The 26,887-nt window shown below is 37.2% G+C and overlaps 1 protein-coding gene across 15 annotated transcripts in view; it reads right to left on the bottom strand.

Moving 5' to 3' along the window:
• Window positions 1-3,941: 3,941 nt before the first annotated feature.
• LOC309654119 (cyclin-dependent kinase 20-like) overlaps window positions 3,942-26,887 on the bottom strand; it is a 50,040-nt gene continuing 27,094 nt past the window's right edge. For 8 of the 15 annotated variants that reach the window (XR_014259881.1, XR_014259882.1, XR_014259883.1 and 5 more), the window contains one exon: window positions 7,203-7,309. Coding sequence is in view for 1 of the 15 variants with exons in the window: in XM_082478776.1 (XP_082334902.1) it covers window positions 4,667-4,706; window positions 7,224-7,309; window positions 15,315-15,356 (168 nt within the window). In the remaining 14 variants the exon portion in view is untranslated. Of the gene's footprint in view, window positions 4,707-7,202; window positions 7,310-15,314; window positions 15,357-20,275; window positions 20,998-22,887; window positions 23,549-26,887 lie in introns of those variants that run through there. The other 7 variants (XM_082478776.1, XR_014259884.1, XR_014259886.1 and 4 more) reach the window with 7 other exon arrangements.

Below are 26,887 nucleotides of genomic sequence, written 5' to 3'. Positions count from 1 at the left end.
ATAAATTGTACTTCATCAAATAAAAGTAAAAGCTTTGGGTTTCAAAAGACACTATCAAGAAAGATAAAAGGAAATGTACACAATAGGAATTTTTTTCAAATCCTGTATCTTAGGGATGTGTATCTGGAATATATAAAGAACTCTCTTACAAATCAATAACAAATAAATAATCCAATTTAAAATGGGCTAAGGATCTGAGTAGATATTTCTCCAAAGAAGGTATATAAATGGCCAATAAGCACATGAAAAGATTCTCAACAACAGCAGACATTACGGAAATACAAATTTTATTCACATATTATTTATTTATTTATTTATTTATTTTTGGCTGCATTGTGTCTTCGTTGCTGTGTGCAGGCTTTCTCTAGTTGCGGCGAGCGGGGGCTACGCTTGGTTGAGGTGCACGGGCTTCTCATTGTGGTGGCTTCTCGTTGCAGAGCACAGGCTCTAGGCACGCAGGCTTCAGTAGTTGTGGCACACAGGCTCAGTAGTTGTGGCTCACAGCCTCCAGAGTGCAGGTTTAGTAGTTGTGGTGCACAGGCTTAGTTGCTCTGCGGCATGTGGGATCTTCCCAGACCAGGGCTCGAACCCATGTCCCCTGCATTGGCAGGCAGATTCTTAACCACTCTGCCACCAGGGAAGTCCCAAGGAAATAAAAAATTTAAAAACCAATATGACACTGATGAACATAGATGCAAAAATCCTCAACAAAATACTAGCAAACAGGGCTTCCATGGTGGCACAGTGGTTGAGAATCTGCCTGCCAGTGCAGGAGACGCGGGTTCGAGCCCTGGTCCGGGAAGATCCCACATGATGGACAGCAACTAAGCCCATGTGCCACAACTAGTGAGCCTGCACTCTAGAGCCCGCGAGCCACAACTACTGAAGCCTGCACACCTAGAGCCTGTGCTCCGCAACAAAAGAAGCCACCACACTGAGAAGCCCGCGCACCACAGCGAAAAGTAGACCCCCTCGCCACAACTAGAGAAAAGCCTGAGCACAGCAACAAAGACCCAACGCATCCAAAAATAAATAAATAAATTTATTTTAAAAAAAATACTAGCAAACAGAATCCAACAGCACATTAAAAGGATCATACAGCATGATCAAGTGGGGTTTATCCCAGGAATGCAAGGATTCTTCAATATATGCAAATCAATCAATGTGATAAACCATATTAACAAATTGAAGGAGAAAAACCATGTGATCACCTCAATAGATGCAGAAAAAGCTTTTGACAAAATTCAACACCCATTTATGATAAAAACCCTCCAGAAAGTAGGCATACAGGGAACTGACTTCAACATAATAAAGGCCATATATGACAAACCCACAGCCAACATCATTCTCAATGGTGAAAAACTGAAACCATTTCCTCTAAGATCAGGAACAAGACAAGGTTGTCCACTCTCACCACTATTATTCAACATAGTTTTGGAAGATTTAGCCACAGCAATCAGATACAAAAAAGAAATAAAAAGAATCCAAATCGGAAAAGAAGTAAAGCTGTCACTGTTTGCAGATGACATGATACTATACACAGAGAATCCTAAAGATGCTACCAGAAAACTACTAGAGCTAATCAATGAATTTGGTAAAGTAGCAGGATACAAAATGAATGCACAGAAATCTCTTGCATTCCTATACACTAATGATGAAAAATCTGAAAGACAAATTAAGGAAACATCCCCATTTACCATTGCAACAAAAAGAATAAAATACCTAGTAATAAACCTACCTAAGGAGACAAAAGACCTGTATGCAGAAAACTATAAGACACTGATTAAAGATGATACAAACAGATGGAGAGATATACCATGTTCTTGAAATGGAAGAATCAACATTGTGAAAATGACTATAATAACCAAAGCAATCTACAGATGCAAAGCAATCCCTATCAAACTACCAATGGCATTTTTCACAGAACTAGAACAAAAAATTGCACAATTTGTATAAAAACACAAAAGACCCCAAATAGCCAAAGCAATCTTGAGAAAGAAAAACGGAGCTGGAGGAATCAGACTCCTGGACTTCAGACTATACTACAAAGCTACAGTAATCAAGACAGTATGATACTGGAACAAAAACAGAAATATAGATCATTGGAACAGGATAAAAAGCCCAGAGATAAACCCACACACCTATGGTCACCTTATTTTTGATAAAGGAGGCAAGAATATAAATGGAGAAGAGACAGCCTCTTCAATAAGTGGTGCTGGGAAAAATGGACAGCTACATGGAAAAGAATGAAATTAGAACACTCCCTAACACCATACACAAAAATAAACTCAAAATGGATTAAAGACCTAAATGTAAGGCCAGACACTATCAAACTCTTAGAGGAAAACATAGGCAGAACACTCTATGACATAAATGACAGCAAGATCCTTTTTGACCCACCTCCTAGAGAAATGGAAATAAAAACCAAAATAAACAAATGGGACCTAATGAAACTTAAAAACTTTTGCACAGCAAAGGAGACCATAAAGAAGACGAAAAGACAACCCTCAGAATGGCAGAAAATATTTGCAAATGAAGCAACTGACAAAGGATTAATCTCCAAAATACACAAGCAGCTCATGCAGCTCAATAACAAAAAAACAAACAACCCAATCCAAAAATGGGCAGAAGACCTAAATAGACATTTCTCCAAAGAAGATATACAGATTGCTAACAAACACATGAAAGGATGCTCAACATCACTAATCATTAGAGAAATGCAAATCAAAACTACAATGAGGTATCACCTCACACTGGTCAGAATGGCCATCATCAAAATATCTACAAACAATAAATGCTGGAGAGGGTGTGGAGACAAGGGAACCCTCTTGCACTATTGGTGGGAATGTTAATTGATACAGCCACTATGGAAAACAATATGGAGGTTCCTTAAAAAACTAACAATAGAACTACCATATGACTCAGCAATCCCACTACTGGGCATATACCCTGAGAAAACTATAATTCAAAAAGAGTCATGTACCACAATGTTCATTGCAGCTCCATTTACAATAGCCAGGACATGGAAGCAACCTAAGTGTCCATCGACAGATGAATGGATAAAGATGTGGCACATATATACAATGGAATATTACTCAGCCATAAAAAGAAACAAAACTGAGTTATTTGTAGTGAGGTGGATGTACCTAGAGTCTGTCATACAGAGTGAAGTAAGTCAGAAAGAGAAAAACAAATACTGTATGCTAACACATATATATGGAATCTAAAAGAAAAAAAAAGGTTCTGAAGAACCTAGAGGCAGGACAGGCATAAAGACGCAGACGTAGAGAATGGACTTCAGGACAAGGGGAGGGGGAAAGGTAAGCTGGGACGAAGTCAGAGAGTGGCATGGACTTACATATACTACCAAATGTAAAATAGATAGCTAGTGGGAAGCAGCCGCACAGCACAGGGAGATCAGCTCAGTGCTTTGTGACCACCTAGAGGGGTGGGAGAGGGAGTGTGGGAGGCAGACGCAAGAGGGAGGAGATATGGGGATATATGTTTATGTATAGCTGATTCACTTTGTTATAAAGCAGAAACTAACACACCATTGTAAAGCAATTATACTCCAATAAAGATGTTAAAATAAAAAACCAATGTGATAGCACTTTACACCTATATGGATGGATATATTAAAAAGGCAGACAGTATCGAGTGTTGGCAAAAATGTGGAGAAATTGGAATCCTCATTCATTGGTAGTGGAACTGTAGAATAGTGCAGCCAACTTGGAAAGCATGAAGTTACCACATGACCCTGCAATTCCACTCTTATGTGTATACCCAAGATTATTTAAAACATCTGTCTACACAAAAACTTATTGAATGTTCATAGCAGCACTATTCACAGTAATCAAAAAGTTAACCCAAATGTCCATCAACACATGAATGGATAAACAAATTGTGGTGTATACATACAATGGAATATTATTCAGCCCTAACAATAAGGGGGGTGAGGAGTAACTCCTCAGTGAGTATGGGGTTTTCTTTTGGGGCGATGAATATGTGATGAATGTTTTGATAGAGACAGTGTTTGCACAACATTGTGAAAATACTAAATGCCCCTGAATTGTTTGCTTTAAAATGGTTTGTTTTGTGTGAATTTTATGTAATGTTGTATGAATTTTACCTCAACTTTAAAAGTAAGAAAATGAAATAAAATTGTAATGTGTCACCAAAACAATGAATAAATAGCCCTAAGCTTTAAAGAGAATATTGATGTTTAGGAACTTAAAATGGAATACTTTGTTTATCATAAACCACCACAAAAAAAGTGATCAGCAGTTTACACTGTAAGTATCAAACAGCTCATTGAAAGAATATATAAACAACTCTTGCAAATTAATGAAAAATAGGCAACATGGCAGAAAAATGGGAGAGTTGGACAAAAGTACAGATGAGTAACTCCTATCATGACATGGAGACTTACAATCTCAGATTCATAGCTCTAAAGGTATAGTAAAACATTCACAAGGGCAGTATAATTGCTATCATAAGGAAGATAATGTTTAATCTGAAGTATTTTTAATACTGAGGTTCAGTAGCATGGAAATAACAAATAAAAATATAATCTTACCTCACTAACCTGTTCTTCACCTCTTTATTTTTTTTATCTTCTCAAGTTCAGCAAGAAAAGCAGTTGCCATCATCACTCTCCTTCAGTACACTAATCATCCCTCAAAATAAAATGGTTATGGTTCAGGTAACTGTGGAAATAAAAAAAGAAAGATGTGTATTAACTTTTCTCTTTGAAAAAATCTCATGCAGTTTTACATATCTATGGTGGGCTGGATAAATTTGTACATGGCAGGAAGAAAAGTGGCTTTCCATTTGCACAGCCCAACCGAAGAAAGAATGTAAATTCCTAAAGAATTTCATGAATAATAATGACAATAAGACATAGAGTACATTTCCAAAATCATGACAAAGGCAGTATACAAATGAAATGGTTTGATTCAGGAAAATTATTAACAACCCTAAATTAAGGAAATTAAATAACAAACCTCATACCACATACCTATCCTATACTGTACTCTATACTTCAGCACTTTCCAAAGTAAAAATAATTATATTTTTTAGGAATTCCAAGCAAGTATCATTAGAAACATAAAAGGCACGATACTCAGAAACAAGAGAATTCTTTCAAATGACCAATACTTAAAGCTTGTATAAACTGTTCACTTACTTTAGGTCAGCAAAATTCAAATTGCTTTACTAGAGCAGCCAATGAAGGGTCACATGGCGAGTTTTTCTATTTGGGAGAATGAAAACTAGTGATCTATATCAGAGTCCTGTGAATTGTTGACATTACTCCACCTGCAATTTCCTGAAACCCTAAGCCTGGGAAATATCCTTTCAGCTTAGTTCCTTAATGTCAGGGCTTCAGAAATGTGGCATCCACCAACTCTTGTGATTATTTCAAGTATGAAAAAAGAATTTAATAAATTATATGCTGGAATTCAAAGCTCTGCATTTGTGGGGAAATCTAATTTCTTAAAGGATGGCTTGAAGAAATACTTTGATATTGAGCAATTTTTAAACCTGTTAACGTGAAAAGAATGTTTGTTTGGTAAAACAGCATCATCCTGATCGCAGGTGGCCTTGGCCTGTAGCGGCTTGAAGCAGGATTTCGGTTTCCAGGCAGAGATTGAGGTCGGGCAATGACAGTGAGAGCGCTGAATCCTAGCCACCACACTGCCAGGGACCAGTGGCCAGTGACAAGTCCCTGGCCCGTCAGCTGTGTGGAAATGAATTTCCACATAGAGACGGAAAGTAGTGAAACAAGTAAAGTGTTTATTAGGAGGAAAAGAGTACAGTACATGTGGATGGACACACAGGTGGGCTCAGAGAGAGAGTCGCACCCTCGTGGTAGTTTGTATCACTTTTATGGGGCATTTCTTCTGGGTTTCCTTAGACCAATCATCTTGCTTTGCCTGCTTCTGAGTCTGTATTTGGTTTATCTCAGGGTCCTCCCATGTGTGCGTGCGCATCTCTTAGCCAAGCTGGATTCTGGTGAAGAGGCCTATAGGTAGTTGACATCACTTACTATGGGGTGGCCCCCCCTCCCTTTTTGACCTCCATGGAGCCTTTCTGTGCATGTATAGTCGAGAAGGTCTCCTTGACTTCAAGAATGAGGAACATGTGGTCTTTTATCTCTTATCTGAGCAGGGCCCAACCTCCTCCATCATCCTGCTTTTATGGGGTTCCTGCTATTATGGAGTTCCTGTCCACAGGGGAGAAACTGTTCAGCCTGGGACCCATCTACCTCCTGCCTCAATCCCTGAGACAACTTGAAGCCTCAAAACCAACACCATCATTTTATTTTTACTTTAAAATGAAGTAAAATATTAATAATGGCTTAGAGTTGTATAATACAAAATGAGAATACAAACAAATTTAGGTCACTTCTGAAAGTTGAAAGCCAACCCCTCTGTCTCTATACACACACACACTTTGTATATAAATATAAAATGTGACACAATTTTTCATAATAGAAGAAAAATTGGTGAGAATACATCTGTTAGAGGATTATCAGTATTGAGTATTTCCATAAGAATCTAATCAAACCAAGGCTTCTTTGACACAGAATTAATTTTTTGTTCTGGTAGGAAAGAATATCACTAGGATTAGAAAGCAAATATGATGTCCCATAAATTATTAATAGTTCATGAGTAAATAAATATATGTAATAAATTTCATGAAGACACCATTAACAATGCCATACAATCAGCCTAGTATGGTGTTTGTCATAAAGTTCCTTGCAAAAACATTGTTGAAGTTTATTAGCCATTATAGTCAAACAACCACAGTGTGTGAACTTCGGCATTTCTGAAAATATCCACAGGGTACCCATATCCTCAGTAATTAACCTCAGTGCAGGTTATGTCCTAATTGGGGGTGGCTTCCAGCATGTCCTGAGAGCAGAGGCTCACCCCATGGAGCCAGCTTGGGGCTTGCCAGCTTGGCATCTGTAAACCCAGGACATCTCCATCAGCCCCGAAATGGCTGCCAGCTTCCCTTGTGCTCTCTGGTCAGGGAGACTAAAAACCTTGAGATGCAATGGACTTCAGAGCTCCTCTAGCTCAGCACCTTGTTCAGGAAACTAAAAACAGGCCAAGATATTTTGGCAATTCGAAATCCACCTCTTCCAATTTCCCCTTGAGGATAGCCATCGTAATTTCAAAAAGTGGCGAATATGATCATTTATTTATGGTATTATATACCTGAAGAGGAACCTGTCCTTTTGTTTCTTCTGCAGTAGTGGACTCTCACTTTTCCAACTCCATCCTGAAATCACATCTGTGAAACCCTTCAGAGAAAAATTTGTAAAATGTTAGCCAACAGAAAAGGTATTATAGTAATTCACTTCTCACTGTAGTAATACTTCCAATCTGAAATCAGTTCTAAGAGGTCTCACAGGAGAACCATTAAACTGCTACCAGTCAGTTGTTCATTGGGCATTTCTATGAAGTCGAATTTCTAGGAATTGGAGATGCGGTGAAATGAACTATGGTACTACAGCTATCATTATCTCATGACCGTTATAAATAAAATCAACTTAAATGTGCCTTTACTAGTGTGAAACGTAGAAAAGTTGGCATTTTAAACGAAAGTATGTAACTTTCTGACAACAGTAATATCTGACTAAACAAAGTGCTCTATTTCCAGACCATACCAAATGCAAGGTTTACATCTTATTGCTGGAGTAGAAGGAATGAGCATCTGTATTATCATCTCTCATTCTTATGGGAGAAGGCAGGTCTCTAGTCGACCTTTTCTCCTCCCCCCCATCTCAGGATCAAAAATTAAGTTTCCCTGTAGTTGTCACTGTCAATGCTGGAGAGAGTCATTTCAGTAAAATATAACCTTATTTTATTAAATGTTGAAAAAAGTAGCCCTGTGAAGAGAGCCAGAATCCATTCCACAAAATTTCTGCTTCTTCTGGTCTACTCATGAATTTCTTCCCTTGCCCAAGTAAGTCAAGAAATTCTTATGAAATTGCCCTGACACTAACAGAAGGAAAACTGGAAAATTCACAAATATGTGCACACTAACAACACACTCTTAAACAACGAATGGGCCAAAGAAAAGATCGCAAGAGAAGTTAGAAAATACCTTAAGACAAATGAAAATAAAAACATAAACATGCTATACCAAAACTTAATGGGATGCAGTGAGATAAGTTCAGAGGGAAATTTATAGCTTTAAATGCCTACATTAAAAAATATCTCAAATCAGTCACCTAACTTTGCACCGTAAAGCACTAGAAAAAGAAGAGCAAACTAAACACAAAACTAGTACAAGGAAGGAAATAATAAATATTAGAGTGGAGATAAATAGAGAATAGAAAAACAAGAGGGAGGGGCTTCCCTGGTGGCGCAGTGGTTGAGAGTCTGCCTGCCAATGCAGGGGACACGGGTTCGAGCCCTGGTCTGGGAAGATCCCACATGCCGCGGAGCGGCTAGGCCCGTGAGCCACAATTGCTGAGCCTGCGCGTCTGGAGCCTGTGCTCCGCAACGGGAGAGGCCACGATAGTGAGAGGCCCGCGCACCGCGATGAAGAGTGGTCCCCACTTGCCGCAACTAGAGAAAGCCCTCACACAGAAACGAAGACCCAACACAGCCATAAATAAATAAATAAATAAAAATTTAAAAAAAAAAAAAAAAAAAAAAAAAAAACAAGAGGGAAAATAAAGGAACCAAATTTATTTTAAAAGAGCAACAAAATTGACAAACCTTTAGCTAGAGTGACCAAAAAAGAGAAAAACTCAAATTACTAAAATCAGAAACGAAAGTGAGGAAATTACTACGGACCTTAGTACTAACGATAGCACTGAATTGTACTCTTAAAAATGGTTAACATGATGAATTTCATTTCATGTAAATTTTACCTTAGTAAAAAAGCCTGTATTTGTGTGGATTCATACCTGGAATCTCTGTTCTGTTCCATTGATCTACGTGTCTATCATCTCACCATTACCACACTGTCTTAATAACTGTGACTTTACAGTAAGTCTTAAAGTCAAATTTTTTTCTTTTCAAATTTATTTTGGCTACTCTAATTCCTATGACTTTCTATAAAGAGTTTAAAGTTAACTTGTCAATATATAGAGTGAGTGATGCTGGGATTTTTATTGGAATTGTGTTAATCTATAGATCATTTTTTAAAGAATTGACATTTTAACTATATTGAGTCTTTCAATCCATGAGCATGATATATCTCTCCATTTATTTAGATTTTTTAGACATCCTTTGATTTCTTTCATTAGCTTTTTTTAGTTTTAAGTGTACAGCTCCTGCACGTTTGTTAGATTTATATCAAAGTATTTCCTTTTTTAAAAAGAAGCTATTGTAAATGGTATTTAAAAAACAGATTTGGTTTCCTATTTTTCATTAATATTATATAAATTACATTTTAATTTTTGTGCATTGACCTTTTATTATGCAACTTTGCTACATTCACTTATTCATTCCAGTAGCTTTTAAAATAGATTCTGGAGATTTCTACTTTAACAATCATGTCATCCTTTCCAATCTCTAAGCTTTTTTCCCCTTGCTTTATTTCACTGGCTTGTCAACCAACCTATGGTGTTGAATAGGAGTGGAAAAAATATATATCTTTGCTTTGTTCTTGATCCTGGGGTAAAACATTAAATCTTTCACTACTAAGTATGATGTTAGCTATAGAATTTTTTTGTAGATGCTTTCTGTTCCTAATTTACTAGAGTTTTAATGCTGAATGGATGTTGAATTTTTCAAGTTCTTTTTCTGTATCAATTGATATAATCATGTGGTTTTAATTATTTTAGTCCAGGGGTCAGCAACTGTGACTCACAGGCCAAATCCTGCCCATTGACTGTTTCTTTAGAGGCCACAAGCCAAAAAATGATTTTTTCACATGTTTAAAGTATTGTAAAAAGAAGAAGAATATGCTATAAAAACTGTATGTCACCCACAAAGCCTAAACTATTTACTATCTGGTTCTTTACTGAAAAACAATTGCCAAATCATCCTTTAGTTGATTAATATAGTGGATTGCATCAATGATCTCTGTCTGTTTAACTAGCTTTGCATCACAAGAAAACCCCCACTTGGTTGTGATGTATTATTCCTTTTATAAATTTCTGGATTTAATTTGCTATAATTTTATTAGAAAATTTTATGTCTATTTTCATAAGGGATATTGATTTGCAACTTTCTTACAAGGCCTTTTAAGGCTAATACTAGCCTCAGAAATGAGTTAGGAATCTCTCCTTTTCTATTTTTTAATTTGAAAATATTTTCTTAAGAAGCTCTATTTATTTTATATTCATAGGAAAATTGAGGAGACAGTATAAAAGTTACCCCCTGCCCCAACACACACACAGCTTCCCCCACTACCAATGTCTCATACCAGAGAGTACATTTGCAGGTTATTTGATAATCAACCTACATTGACACATCATTATCACCAAAAGTTCATCAAGGTTCACCCTGTGGGTTTTGACAAATGCATAATGACATGTATCACCATTATAGTATCATACAGAACAGCTACACTGCCCTAGAAATCCTCTGTGCTCCACAAATTTATTTATTCCTCCCTCCTTCTGAACCCCTGGAAACCACTGTTCTTTTTTACTGTCTGCATAATTTTACCTTATCTAGAATTTCATATATTGCAACCATACAGTGCGTAGCCATTTCAGATTGTCTTCTTTCACTTAGTAATAGGCATTTAAGTTTCCTCTATGTCTTTTCATGGCTTGAAAGCTCATTTCTTTTTAATGCTGAATAATATTCCATTGCCTGGATGTTTCACAGTTTATTTATTTATTCACCTAATGAAGGACAACTTGGTTGCTTTTAAGTTTTTGCAATTATGAATAAAGATGCTATAAACATCCACGTGCAGGTTCATAACTTTTCAATTCCTTTGGGTAAATGCCAAGTAGTGCAGTTGCTGGATCATATGGTAGGAGTATGTTTAGTTTTGTAAGAAAGTGCTTAACTGTCTTCCAAAGTGGTGGTACCATTTTGCATTCCCACTAGCAATGAATGAGAGTTCCTCTTGCTCCACATCCTTGTCAGCATTTGGTGTTGTCAGTGTTACAGATTTTGGCCATTCTGATAGGTGTGTAGTGGTATCTTACTATTGTTTTAATTTGCAATTTCCTAATGACATATAATGTTGAGCATTTTTTGTATGCTATTTTGGTATCTGTTTATCTTCCTCAATGATGTATCTGTTCAGTTTTTTTGCCCATGTTTAAATCAGGATGTTCATTTTCTTATTATTTAATTTTAAGAGTTCTTTGTATATTGTGAATTACAGTCCTTCATTGGATAAATCTTTTGCAAATATTTTCTCGCAGTTTGTGGCTGTTTTCTTATTCTCTTGACAGTGTCTTTCACAGAGCAGAAGGTTTTTCTTTTTTTAATTTTTTATGAGTCCACCTTATCAATTATTTCTTTCACAGACCATACCTTTGGTGTTGTATCTAAAAAGTTATCACCATACCAAAAGCCATCTAGAATTTTTCTGTGTTAACTCCTAGGAGTTTTATAATTTTGCATTTTATATTAAGGTCTATCATCCATTTTCAGTTAATTTTTTTGAAAGGTCTGTCTCTAGATTCTTATGTTTTTTAATATGTGGCTGTCTAGTTGTTCCAGCACCATTTGTTGAAGAGAGTGTCTTTTCTCCATTTTACCATTGTATTTCATCAAGATCAGTGATATTTTCACAGAAATATAGTGATATTTATGTGAGTCTCTTTCTGGGCTCTTTATTCTGTTCCAATGGTCTATTTAACTGTTCTATCACCAACACCACACTTGGTTCCTATAGCTTTATTGTAAGTCTTGAAGTCAGGCAGTGTCAGTCCTTCTGCTTTGTTCTTCTCCTTCAATACTGGCTATTCTGGGTCTTTTGCTACTCCAGATATACTTTAGAATCACTTAGTTGACATCCACAAAATAACATGCTGGCATTTTAATAGGGATTGCGTTGAATCTATAAATCAAGTTACGAAGAACCAACATCTTGACAAAATTGAGTTTTCCCATCCATGAACATGAAATATCTCTATACTTATTTAGTTCTTTTTAAAATTTGTTTCATCAGAATTTTGTAGTTTTCCTCATATAGATCTTGTACGTATTTTGTTAGATTTACACCTAAGTATTTGTGTTAATGTAAATGGCAATATGTTTTTAATTTAAAATTCTACTTGTTTATTGCTGGGATAAGGAAAGTGTTAACCTTTTGTACATTAACCTTACATCTTTCAAATTTGCTGTAATAACTTATTAGTTCCAGAAATTTTGTTGTTAATTCTTTTGAGTTTTCTATATAGACAATCATGTCATCCATGAACAAAGATAGTGTTATTTCTTCTTTTACACTCTGTATAACTTTTATTTCCCTTTTTTGGTATTATTGAGTTATCTAGAACTTCTGGTATGATGTTGAAAAGGAGTGGTGAGAGAGGACATCTGCCTTGTTCCTGCTTTTAGTGGAAAAACTTAGTTTCTCATCATTAAGTATAATGTTAGCTATCAATTTTGTATAGATGGTCTTTATCAATTTGAGAGAGTTCCCCTCTATTCCTAGTTTGCTAAGAGTTTTTATCAAGAATGAGTATTGGATTTTGTCAAATACTTTTTCTGTATCTATTGATATGATCATGTGATTTTTCTTCTTTAGACTGTTGATGTGATAGATTATATTAATGGATTTCCAAATGATAAACCAACCTTGCATACCTGGGATAAATCTCACATGGTCATGTTGTATAATTCTTTTCATACATTTTTGGGTTTGATTTGCTAATGTTTTGTTGAGGATTTTTGCATTTGTGTTCATGAGAGATATTGGTCTGTAGTTTTCTTTTAAAGACTATCTGGTTTTGGTTTTAGGGTAATGCTGGCCTCATATAATGAGTTAGGAGGTTTCCCCTCTGTGTCTATCTTCTGGAAGAGATTGTATAAAATTGGCATAATTTCTTCCTTAAATGTTTGAATTCACCAGTGAACCTATCTGAGCCTGCTGCTTTCTGTTTTGGAAGGTTATTAATTGTTGATTCAATTTATTTAATAGATACAGGCCTATTCAGCATCTCTTTCTTCTTGTGTGAGTTTTGGCAGATGTGTCTTTCAAGGAATTACTCCATTTAATCTCGGTTATCAAATTTGTGGCCATAGTGTTGTTCATAGTATTCCTTGATTATCCTTCTACTATCCATGGGATCTGTAGTAATGTCCCTCCTTTATTTTGGATGTTACTAATTTGTATTTTCTCTCTTTTTTTCTTAGTTAGCCTGGCTAGAGGCTCATCAGCTCTATTGATCTTTTCAAAGAACTAGTTTTTTTTTTTTTAAATTGAAGTATAATTGACCTACAACACTATGTTAGTTCCAGGTGTACAACATAGTGATTCAATATTTCTATACATTAGAAAATGTTACTATGATAAATCTAGTTACAGTACATTACTATACAAAGATATTACAATATTACTGATTATATTCCACATGCTGTACATTTCATCCTCACGACTCATTTATATTGCAGCTGGAAGTTTACACCTCTTAATCTCCTTCACCTATTTTACTCAACCCCCCACCCCCTACCTTATGGCAACCACTATTTCTTCTCTGTATCTAAGAGACTGTTTCTATTTTGTTCATTTGTTCATTTGCTTTGTTTTTTACGTTCCACATATAAGTTAAAATCATACATCATTTTTCTTTCTCTGCCTGACTTATTTCACTTAGCATAATAACCTCTAGGTCAATCCATGTTGTCACATCGAAATCAAGAGATCTCATTCTTTTTTATGGCTGAGTAATATTCCACTGTGTATAATATACCACATCTTTATCCATTTATCTATTGATGGATACTTAGGTTGTTTCCATATCTTGCCTCTTGTAAGTAGTGCTGCAATAAACATAGGGATGCATATATTTTTTCTAATTAATGTTTTTGTTTTCTTTGGAAAAATACCCAAAGTGGAATTGCTGGATCATATAGTAGTTCTATTTTTGACTTTTTGAGGAACCTCCATATTGTTTTCCATAGTGGCTACACCAATTTGTACCACCAACAGTGCACAAGGGTTCCCTTTTCTCTACATCCTTACCAACACTTGTTATTTCTTGTCTTTTTGTAATAGCCATTCTGACAGGTGTGAGGTGATATCTCATTGTGGTTTTGATTTGCATTCCCCTGATATTTAGTAATGCTGAACATCTTTTCATGTGTCTGTTGGCCATATGTATGTCTTTGGAAAAATGTCTATTTAGGTCCTCTGCAAATTTTTCAATTGGTATTGGGTTATATGAGATCTTTTGGGTTATATGAGTTCTTCGTATATTTTGGGTATTAACCCCTTATTGGATATCATTTGCAAATACCTTCTCCTATTCAGCATGCTGTTTATTCATTTTGTTAAAAGTTTCCTTTGCTATACAAAAGCTTTTTGGTTTGATGTAGTCCCATTTGTTTATTTTTGCTTTTGTTTCCCTTGCCTGAAGACACATATCCAAAAAAATATTGCTAAGACCAATGTCAAAGAGTGTACTGACTATGTTTTTCTAGATGTTTTGTTTTCAGGTCTTACGTTTAAGGCTTTAATCCATTTTGAGTTTTTTTTTTTTTTTTTTTTTTATGGTGTGAGAAAGTAGTCCAGTTTGATTCTTTTTCATGGAGCTGTCCAGTTTATCCAACACCAATTAGTGAAGACACTATCTTTTCCCCATTGTATATTCTTGCCTACTTTGGCATAGAAGAATTGCCCATATAAGTGTGGGTTTAATTCTGGGCTCTCTATTCTGTTCTAACGATTTATGTATCTATTTTTGTGCCAGTACCATACTGTTTTGATGACTGTAGCTTTGTAGTATAGTTTAAGATCAGGGAGCATGATACCTCCAGCTTTGTTCTTCTTTGTCAAGATTGTTTTGATTATTCTGTGTCTTCTGTGTTTTCATACACATTTTAGAATAATTTATTGCAGTTCTGTGAAAAATGCTGTTGGTATTTTGAAAGGGATTGCACTAAATCTGCAGATTGCCTTGGGTAGTATGGTCATTTTTACCAATATTAATTCTTCCAATTCATGAACACAGTGTATCTTTCCACACAAAAGACCCAAATAGTCAAAACAACCTTGATAAGAAAACAAAGTTGGAGGTATCATGGTCCCTGATTTCAAACTATACTAAAAAGCTATCATCATCAAAATAGTATGGTAAAGATGGATCTTTTCAATAAGTGGTGCTGGGTCAATTGAATATCCATATGAAAAAATAAGTGTGACCTGACACTTACCTCATACCATACATAAAAATCAATTCCATATGGATTGCATACCTAAATGTGAAGAAAAAACAATTAGGCTTCTAGAAGAAAATCTATGAGAACCACTTCATGACACACATCCAAAAGCTGAAATCTAAAACATGGAAAAAGCAAGTGTTGGTATGAATGTGGAACAACAGTAGATCTCATACACTCTTACTGGGAGCATAAATTGGTCCAACCACTTTGGAATACTGCTTGGCAGAGTCTACTAAAGCCAAACACATGCATATCCTATGACCCAGCAATTCTGCTCCTAGGTATATATCTATCAGAAATGTGCACATTTATTTACCAAAAGACATGTACTAGAATATTCATAGCACTAATCATAATAGTCCCAAGCTGGAAACTAAATACCTGTTAAAACTGGTGTGGATAAATGAGTTGAGACACAATAAAGTACTATGCAGCAATGAGAATCAATTACCTATAACTACATGTAGTATGGATGAATCTGACAAATAGAATACAAAGGAAAATAAAACTACAGTTGACCCTTGAACAACATGGGAGTTAACCCATGTATAACTTATAGTCAACTCTCCATATCCCTGGTTCCTCTGCATCTGCAGATTCAACCAACCACCGACTGTGTAGTACTATACTATTTACTATTGAAAAATACCCACATATAAGTGAACCCACAGTTCAAAGCAGTGTTGTTCAAGCGTCAACTATATAATATACCACATAACATACTATATGATTTCATGCATGCAAAGTACCAAAAAAAGCAACATTAATCTATGTTCTCAGATGTCAGGATAGTGGTTACTCAGAGAAGTTTGAGACTACAAGGAAGCTGAGAGGGCTTTGGGGGTTCTGACATTGTTCTCTTTCTTGATTAGAATGCTGATATCATGAGTATGACCAGATAGTGATATTTCTTTGGGCTTTATGCATGCAATATTGCACTTTTCTGTATGTACACTATGTGTCAATAGAAAGTTTAAAAAAATGTTTTCACATCATGGATGTGTCATAATGTATTCAAACATTTCTGTACTTATTGGTCATTCCATTTGTTTCAGCTTTTTTCTTCTACAAATAATGTAAAATAAACATCTCCATACATATTTTATACATATTGGTCCCTTTTCTTTTTAAACATCTTTATTGGAGTATAATTGCTTTACAGTGGTGTGTTAGTTTCTGCTTTATAACAAAGTGAATCAGTTATACATATACATATGTCCCCATATCTCTTCCCTCTTGCATCTCCCTCCCTCCTACCCTCCCTATCCCACCCCTCTAGGTGGTCACAAAGCACCGAGCTGATCTCCCTGTGCTATGCGGCTGCTTCCCACTAGCTATCTATTTTACGTTTGGTAGTGTATATATGTCCATGCCACTCTCTCACTTTGTCCCAGCTTACCCTTCCCCCTCCCCGTATCCTCAAGTCCATTCTCTAGTAGGTCTGTGTCTTTATTCCCTTTTAAAGAAATAAATTCTTTGTATATTAAGTGGTTTAAGTCTCCACACTAATATACAATATATGTGACATTTCTTCCAGAAAAGCTGTAAAAACTCAGATTTTCATTTTCACTAGCATTGTTTATATTTTTCCTCTTATATGCTCATTAGAATTTTTTCATGTCTTTTTTCAGTGTGTATATTGAGTTCCTATCCTCATTTATAATAGATTAAGTCATTTTGCTTTCCTATATGTTGCAAATACTTTTCCTAATATAGGTACTCTACATTGAATTCGTTTATAGTAGACTTCTGATAAAATTTATGGTGATTTAAAATATGTCCACAAATACTCTGATACCATTCCCTTGAAGAGATGGAGTTTAATTCCTCTATCTTCATCATGGACTGGACTTTAATGACTTCCTTTTAATGAATAGAATGTGGCAAATTGACAATGTTTGACTTCTGATACTAGGTTATGAAAGGCATTGCTCTCTTCTCTTTCTCTCTTGAATCATTCACTCTGGAGGAAGTCCGCTGTCATGTGGTAAGGAAACTCAAGCAGCCCCGTGAAGTGGCCCACATGGTAAGGAGCTGAGGCCCCCAACCAACAGACATGTGTGTGAACTTTCATGGAAGTGGATCCTCCGGCCCCAGTCAAGCCATATGACTACAGCCCTGGCCAATGGCTTGACCCCAAGGCCACCCGGCTAAGATACTCACAAAGGCCTGGCCTTCAGAAAATATGTGAGATAATAAGTATTTGCCTACTTAAACTGCTGAATTTTGTGGTAAATCTTTTTATAACATATAAGTAATATATAATTAAAAAATTTTATTGTTAAACACAATGTATGTGCAAAAGCAAACAAAACATAGATGTACAATTTAACAAAGTATTATAAAGCAAACACTAATGTAATTACTACCCAGCTTAAGAAATTAAAAATTGCAGGTCCCCAAAAAGAATATGAGTGTTCTTTCATGATCAAAACCCTCTTGCTCCAGTTTATGTGCAATCACAATCTTGATTGTCATAGTGATCATTTCTCTGCTTTGCTTTATGATTTTATCTCCTATGTTTACATCTCTAAACAATACAAGTTAGTTTTGCTTATTTCTGAGTTGCATATAAATGGAATCTATGGAATCATAGATTTACTTTTTTATGCCTTCTTCTGTTCAACCTTTTGTAAGATTCATCAATGTTGTTGTATGGAGCTCTAGTTTGTTTACTTGCATTTCTGTAGAATATTTCCATTGTATGACTCTACTGCAGCATATTTATCCATTTTACTATTTATGAATACTTGGGTTGTTTCTAATTTGGGACTACTATGCTTGCTTTTATGAACAATCTTGTTCATACTGTCATGGTTCATGTGCGCATGAGCTTCTCAAAGTTATATATTCCTAGGGGTGGTGATAGGAATATCACCACTTTACCATTTAATAACAACTTGTTTTCCAAAGGGACGGATTAATATGCACTGCCTCCAGTGCTGAATGAGTTCTTGTTGTGACATATCCTCAACAACACTCATAACTCTAAAGGTTTTTAATGTTTGCCAGTCTGAGGGGATAGAGTGGTATCTCACCATAGTTTAATATGCACTTCCTTGAATAATAATGATTTTAAGTAAATTTTCATATCTTTTTGGCCATTTTTATTTTCTCTATTATGAAGCACCACCTATTTTCTATACATTGCCTGCCTTCCTATTGAATCAGAGATTTAAAATTATATGTTTAAATTAAAAAAAATATATATGTATATACATTTTAATCCTTTATTGTTTATAACTTTAGAAAATATTCTCTGACACTCATTACTTTATCTTTCAATTTTTAAATAGTGTTTTAATGTACACAACTTTTACATTTTAATGTAGTTAAATTATAAATCTATTCCTTATGGGTAGTTATTTTCTGACTGCTTTAACCAATTTTATACCACAAAGTATATATATTTTTATATATAAAAATATATATATTAAATAATATATTTATATATATATAATTATAATATAAATGTATTTATTTTATATTTATTATATAAATAACATAATTATGATATATTATATATTTATAAATATATCTAACTCTAATATATTATATATGTAATACATACATATATAATTATATTACTCGAGATATATCATGTTCTTGGACTGGAAGAATCAACATTGTGAAAATGCCTCTACTACCCAAAGCAATCTACAGAGTCAATGCAATCCTTACCAAACTACCACTGGCATTTTTCACAGAACTAGAACAAAAAAATCTCACCATTTGTATGGAAACTCAAAAGACCCTGAATAGCCAAAGCAATCTTGGGAAAGAAAAACGGAGCTGGAGGAATCAGGCTCCCTGACTTCAGACTATACTACAAAGCTACAGTAATCAAGACAGTATGGTACTGGCACAAAAACAGAAACATAGATGAATGGAACAGGATAGACAGCCCAAAGATAAACCCACGCACATATGGTCACCTTATCTTTGATAAAGGAGGCAAGCATATACAGTGGAGAAAAGACAGCCTCTTCAATAAGTGGTGCTGGGAAAACTGGACAGCTACATGTAAAAGCATGAAATTAGAATGCTCCCTAACACCATACATGAAAATAAACTCAAAATGGATTAAAGACCTAAATGGAAGACCAGATACTATGAAACTCTTAGAGGAAAACATAGGCAGAACACTCCATGACATAAATCACAGCAAGATCCTTTTTGACCCACCTCCTAGAGAAATGGAAATAAAAACCAAAATTAAAAAATGGGACCTAATGAGAGTTAAAAGCTTTTGCACAGCAAAGGAAACCATAAACAAGACCAAAAGACAACCCTCAGAATGGGAGAAAATATTTTCAAATGAAGCAACTGACAAAGGATTGATTAATCTCCAAAATTTACAAGCAGCTCATGCAGCTCAATATCAAAAAAACAAACAACCCAATCCAAGAATGGTCAGAAGACCAAATAGACATTTCTCCAAAGAAAATACACAGATTGCCAACAAACACATGAAAGAATGCTCAACATCATTAATTATTAGAGAAATGCAAATCAAAACGACAATGAGATATCATCTCACACCGGTCACAATGGCCATCATGAAAAAATCTACAAACAATAAATGCTGGAGAGGGTGTGGAGAAAAGGGAACACTCTTGCACTGTTGGTGGGAATGTAAATCGATATAGCCACTATGGAGAACAATATGGAGGTTCCTTAAAAAACTAAAAATAGAACTACCATATGACCCAGCAATCCCACTACTGGGCAGGTACCCTGAGAAAACCATAATTCAAAAAGAGTCATGTACCACAATGTTCATTTCAGCTTTATTTACAATAGCCAGGACATGGAAGCAACCTAAGTGTCCATCAACAGATGAATGGATCAAGAAGATGTGGCACATATATACAATGGAATATTACTCAACCATAAAAAGAAACAAAACTGAGTTATTTGTAGTGAGGTGGATGGACCTAGGGTCTGTCATACAGAGTGAAGTAAGTCAGAAAGAGAAAAACAAATACCATATGGTAACACGTATATATGGAATCTAAAAAAAAAAAAAAAAAAGGTTCTGAAGAACCTAGGGGCAGGACAGGAATAAAGACGCAGATGTAGAGAATGGACTTGAGGACATGGGGAGGGGGAAGGGTAAGCTGGGACGAAGTGAGAGAGTGGCATGGACATATATACACTACCTAATGTAAAACAGATAGCTAGTGGGAAGCAGCTGGATTACACGGGGAGATCAGCTCGGTGCTTTGTGACCACCTAGAGCGGTGGGATGGGGAGGGTGGGAGGGAGATGCAAGAGAGAGGGGAAATGGGGATATATGTATACATATAGCTGATTCACTTTGTTATACAGCAGAAACTAACACCTTGTAATTATGCTCCAATAAAGATGTTTATAAAAAAAAAGAAATTAGATTTACTCTAAGTGCTCAAAACACACACACACACACACACACACACACAAAGAATTAATATGTAAATTTAGCAAGGCAGTTGAATACGGGTCAATATACAAAAATCGAATGCATTTCTATTTATATTTATACACAAATGATTTCTATGTATGCTACATATAGTATGCACAGAAATTTTTTTGTAAATTCCAAACTATACAAAGCCCTATGTATTACTGTTGCGTTGCACCCTACAGGCCTGCAAGCCCTGCACTTGCCCAGCCTCGACACCGAAGAAAGAGCCTGGAGTCAGCGACATAGACATCAATGGTTTAATGGATGGAGGAGCTTACATGTCCTGGAGCTACACTCCACGGTGTGCGGCAGACAGCGGGCAGGACATGGTAGTAGTCTTTGCTCCCAGAGCTCGGGGAGGTTACCGGTTATAGGGGGAATTGACATCAGGTTGGCTCATCGGTTACCAGGGAAACAAGCAGAGGGGCACGTCCCTCACCGTCCCTTTGATAAGCTATCACAGTGGAGGTGCTCTGATCTAAAGATTAGAACAATCACTAGCTGGGGCCGGGGGCAAGTATGTATTAGGAGGGAAGCTTGGTGATGTGAGTAGTGTGTAGATGAAGGAGGACTGGTCGGGCAGGGGTTGTACAGCGAGCAAGAGAAGAGCCATCTTGGGTGGCTTGATCATACAATTATTTATGTATTTCTATATATGCTGTATACTAGCAATGAAAATATTGGAAAATCAAATTTTAAAATAACATTTAAATCGTATAAAAATACTTACGAATAATTTTAACAAAATATGTGCAAGCCCTGTTCACTTAAACCTACAAAACTTTGTTGAGAGAAATAAATGAAGGCCTATATAAATGGGGTCATATATGCCATGTTCATGGCTTAGAAGACTAAACATTAAGATGTCAGTTATCCCCAAATCAATCTATAGATTCAAAGTAATCAAAATCCCAGTAAGCAGTTTTGTAGAAATTTCCAAGCTGACTTGACAAATTTTATGGAAATGGATATATTTTCCAAAAAAGAAAATGCTGGAGGTCATGACTTAACTGTAATCTGCGGGAAACAAGACCCTGTGTTACTGTCATGAGGACAGACAAACAGATCAGTGGAGACTGACCCACATGTTCAACATATAACACATATAACACATACAGTCATTTGATATTTTGACAAACGAAGGTGATGATATAATTTGATGAAGAAAGGATGGTCTTTCCTACAAATTCTGGATACCCATTTGTAAATAAAAATGAACCCTGACGCTGACCATGCACACAAATATAATTTAACTTGAAATGAGCCACAGACCTATATGTAGATCATCTTCCCAATAACCCGTGAGACGAAGTCACACAAAGCTAAGCCAAGGCGTCAAGGTGCTGGGTTCTCATTGGGGCCCCATTCAGGTTGTTGGCAGTCCAGGACATTGTGGCTACAGAACTAAGGTTTCCCTGCCTGCTGGTTGGTGGCAGAGACTATTCTTGTTCTCAGGCCCACCGACAGCCTGGCAGCCAGCACGTGAGGCCCCCACACCCGTGAGTCTCTGACTTCCTCTTCTGTGACCAGTCAGAGAAAACTCTCTGCCTTTGAAGCACTCATGGAATTAAAGTGGGCCCGCCCAGATCATCTCTCTTTAGCCAGGTAACAGAAATTTCTCGTGATGCTTGTAACGTTAACAATTTCTCCTTGAAATTCCACACATTTTTGTTCCATATATATTTTAGGCCATACTTTAAAGTGCATTCAAAATTAGCCTCGCTGTATCTTTCTGGGAGGCTGATCAAATTATTATTTTGAAATGACCCCTAAGATCTAGTAAAAACTTTGATCTTCCGGTCTTCTCGTCTAACATTACCAGCTGTGTGAGCTTGCTTCTGGTTGGCATCTCCAACGCCTATCATTTTCCCATCCTTTTAATTCCATCCTCCTTAAGTGTTCTGTTTTAGATGAGTCTTGTATTAATTTCCTAGGGCTGAAGTAACAAAACAGGGTGGCTTAAAAAAACAAAAATTTACTCCCTCACAGTTCTGGAGGCTAGAGGCCCAAAGTCAAGGTACCAGCAGGGCTCTGCTTCCTCTGAAGGTTCTAGGGCTTTCCTTGGCGTGTAACAGCACACTCCAATGTCTGCGGCATCTGCACATGGCTTCTCTGTGTCTCTGTGCCCTCTCCTCTTCTTAGCAAGATACCGTTAGATTAAGGGCCCAGACTAAATCCAGGATGATTTCATCTTGAGATCCTTAACTAAATACATCGCAGAATAGGAAGGGTGGCAGGGAGGTGCAAGAGGGAGGAGATATGGGGGTATATGTGTATGTATAGCTGATTCACTTTGTTATAAAGCAGAAACTAACACACCATTGTAAAGCAATTATACTCCAATAAAGATGATAAATAAATAAATAAATAAATAAATACATCGCAGCAGCACCATTTCCAAAGAAGGTCACATTCTGAGGCTCTGGGTAGACCTGAATTTTGGGGGGATACCCTTTTCCGTACCCCACTGGTGCATGTGTAAAGTCAGCAGTCTCCAAATCTGAGCCAAATTTTGTGTAGGGGGTTGATCCTGCCCCATCCTCCGACAGGGCAACCTCAAGAAAATCAGTGCTTCTGATACAAAACCTACCGACCTCAGCCCCGCACAACACACCATCAAAGTGAAAGCTGCAGGCTACATCTGGGCCCTAGTGGTGACAGAGGTGATCAAAGGTTCAGGTTCAGATCACAGGTGACTCTCTGTTCCCAGGTACGTATTATGCCTTGGGACGTGGAGGTAGCATCCTGCAGGCTCCGCACAGCCACTGGAGCCTCCTTGCTAAGACAGAAATGACATCTTCAGGATGAAGGCAGGCCTGGCCATCTGGTGCAGGAGGAAGTAGCTTCCTGTTGTCCTCAGACCCTTGCCACAGGCAATGACACTGGAGCAGGCCACCCTCTGAGTAGACATGAAAGGGAATTCTCTCGTGGTATAGAGAGCACTGCCACTGTCCCATGCCACACGGCCCACCAGAGCACTGCTGCTGCCCGTACCTTACCGGGTGTCCCTGATAAAGGACAGACACAACAGTCCACACAAATGGTTGACCTTCAGGCTGTCATCTCAGTCACCTTAGCCCTTGATGCCCCAGCAAACAACCAGCATGTTTACACTCTTTGGCCACTGCCAGTGGCATGGCCATGTGGCCAGCCAATGCAGAAACTAAATTCTCATCCAAGCTTTCCCATTTGGGAGGAAGACCTCAGGACCTCTTGCCCCCCAAACACCCCAGATATAAATGATAGTCACACATGTCTGCACATAGCAGGCACTCCTATCCCCTTTGGAGACCCAGACATTACCAACAGTGACCAAGACTCTCATTTCACTTTAAAAAACACACAACACCAAGCTCTTGAGCAAGTCATTCAAGAGAACTTCCCTTCATCTGCCAATTTAGAACGCAGGCCTCACAGAGGACCATATGGCCTACTTATACAAGTTCAGGTTCGGGGAAATGAAACATGTACCTGTCAGTCATCAAACATCAGAAATGCATCATAATAACTTACTCCATTTTTGATGTTTGACAGCTGATAGCCTTTAAGGACCACCCCCCTCTCTTACCCCAGGGCAAGCTGATAAGAAAGGGGCACCTGCAGAGAATTCACACCAGTAAACCCTGGCCCAGGGTAAGAACCCCACCTCCCAAACCACAGGGAAAGCCAGAGTCAGTAACTCCTCCCTGCTTCCTCAAGCCATTTCCAGAGCTGCCTCCTGGGAGCCCACACTGCTCTCCCAACAAAGTCTCATTATGTGAAAAATTGACCTTTTCACTCCCACTCGCTGCATGTGTGGCATCATCAGTCTTGATAATGAGAACTAAAATGTTGCCTGCCATATCAGTAAACAAAGGATGTTGCAGCCATCAAGCCATCATATTACAGCCACCGGAGGGTGAGCCCTAAGGGAACCCAGGATGTAGACAAATGGGCTGCTCACTGCCAAACCCTCAGCCACTGCCGCACCCCCTGGTTCTGCCAGTGTACCCTGAGGAAACACAGGATGAGAAAACACAGGATACTGGCCCCAGATATTTAAGGTGCATATCAAAGGAATGATTTCAGTGAGCCCAGGCTCTTGCATCTTCCCAAACATAGAAAAGTACTAAATTCCATAACTTGAGAAATCTGGTTTTCTTTTATTAACAGTAATCTTCTGATGTTCTGACTACCTGGTCTTTTGTTGAGAATCTCCTATATATCCTGGCTCCCCACCCTTGCCTCTTCGGAACAGTTTCTGCAATGTCATCTGAGATGCCATGTCCCGGGCCTGCAGTCCTCAGAAAGTCCACCCAATAAAACATAACTCTCAACTTTTAGGTTGTGCATTTTTTTTTTTTCAGTCAACAATAACCAAGCCACATTTTGGGTCAGGTTGATCCTGCCCCCTATGGTGCAACCACAAAACACATTCATCTTCCTCTTATGATTTAGAAGCTATATGCTGTATACTATTCTTCTAGGAGTTAGACGAGAGATTACTATTTGCAGACTGCCTTATAAAGTATACTGCTAATTGGTACATTTAATCTTCTCCGACAATTCAAGGAGCTTAGACCTTTTAGTTCCTCATAAACCTCCCCTAGCCTAAATGCTAAAGTCATGCATTTTATTTCTACATATAGTTTAAAGTCCACAAGGCATTGTTGTTGCTGTTTTATACAGTCAATATTTAGATTTCCTCATCAAAGGTGAGGTGGATTTCCTCACTGTTGCGGCTCATCGATCTTTCCTGCTTCTCTGACATTTCGTCTGTGATCATTTTCCCTCTGCCTGAAGAAGTCTCATTAGTATTACACCGAAGGTCATTTTACTTCCTCTCGCTGCTATTAAATACATTTTTCTTAGTCTTCAGTTATCTCAGTTCACTCTGATGGGTCTATATGCAGATTTATTTTTATTTACCCTGCTTGGGGTTTGCAGGGCCTTCTTGATTCCATGGAGTACTGTCCTTAGTCTATTTTGGAAAAATATCTACCATCATCTCTTCAAATGTTTCCTATGCGCCCCTGCCTCACCTACTCCTAGGATATAAAATAAACAAATACTAAAATTTTTTCATGGATCCTTTATGGCCTCGCCATTCAAAGTGTGGTCTATGACCTGATAGCATCAATATTCTCAAGAAGCTTCTAAAAACTCAGCATCTCAGGCATCCCCAGGGATCCACTGAATCAGAATCTTCATTTAAACAAGATCCACAGGTGAGTCACATCCCATTCAAGTCTGAGAAGCACTGGTCTCCATCTCTCAGCCTCTCTTCCACATTTACCACTCCTTGTCTCCCCATTCCATTGTAGATAATTACTTTTATCTTCCAGTTCACTAATTCTTTCATACTATTAACTTCTTAATTGATGTATATAATACACATAGAAAATTGCACAAGACATAAACATAAGAGCTCAGTACATTTTTACAAAGTAAATATTCATGTCACCACCGAAGTTAAGAACACTGCCAGTGGCCCACAAGTTCCCCCCACCCACCCCAGACTTTTGTGGGATTCAATTGTCCACTCTGCTATTAAATTCATCCGCTGAGTCCTAACGTTTGTTATTCAGTTTTGCTACTCCAGAATTTCTTTCTACTTGGTTCTTTTCCAAATCTGTATGTCATTTTTCACGGCTTTAAGTTCTCTGTTGAAATTTATCTCCTTGAGCAGGGCAACCACAGGTGTGCTAGTGTTTGTGTCTATTAACTACAATATCCAAATCCCCTGGGGCTCTACTGACATTGTCAGCTGTTTATCCTGCAGGTTCTAGTTCATGTTATCTTTTTTTCTTTTTTATGGAGTATAGTTGACTTACAACATTGTGTTAGTTTCAGCTGTACAGCAAAGTGATTCAGTTATACATATACATATATTCATTCTTTTTTACATTCTTTTCTCATGCAGGTTATCACAGAATATTGGGTAGAGTTCCCTGTGCTATACAGTAGGTCCTTGTTATCTATCTTATATATAGTAGTGTGTGTATTCGTCCCAAGCTCCTGATTTATCCCTCCCCACCACGTTTCCCCTTAGGTAATCATAAGTTTGTTTTTGATATCTATTAAGTCTGCTTCTGTTTTACAAATGAGTTCATTTGTATCTTTTTTAAAAAAAATTAGA

This window comes from Balaenoptera physalus (assembly GCF_965194825.1).
Source record: "Balaenoptera physalus genome assembly, contig: HAP1_SCAFFOLD_2049, whole genome shotgun sequence".
NCBI lineage: Eukaryota > Metazoa > Chordata > Mammalia > Artiodactyla > Balaenopteridae > Balaenoptera > Balaenoptera physalus.
This window is presented reverse-complemented; position numbering and strand designations above follow the sequence as displayed.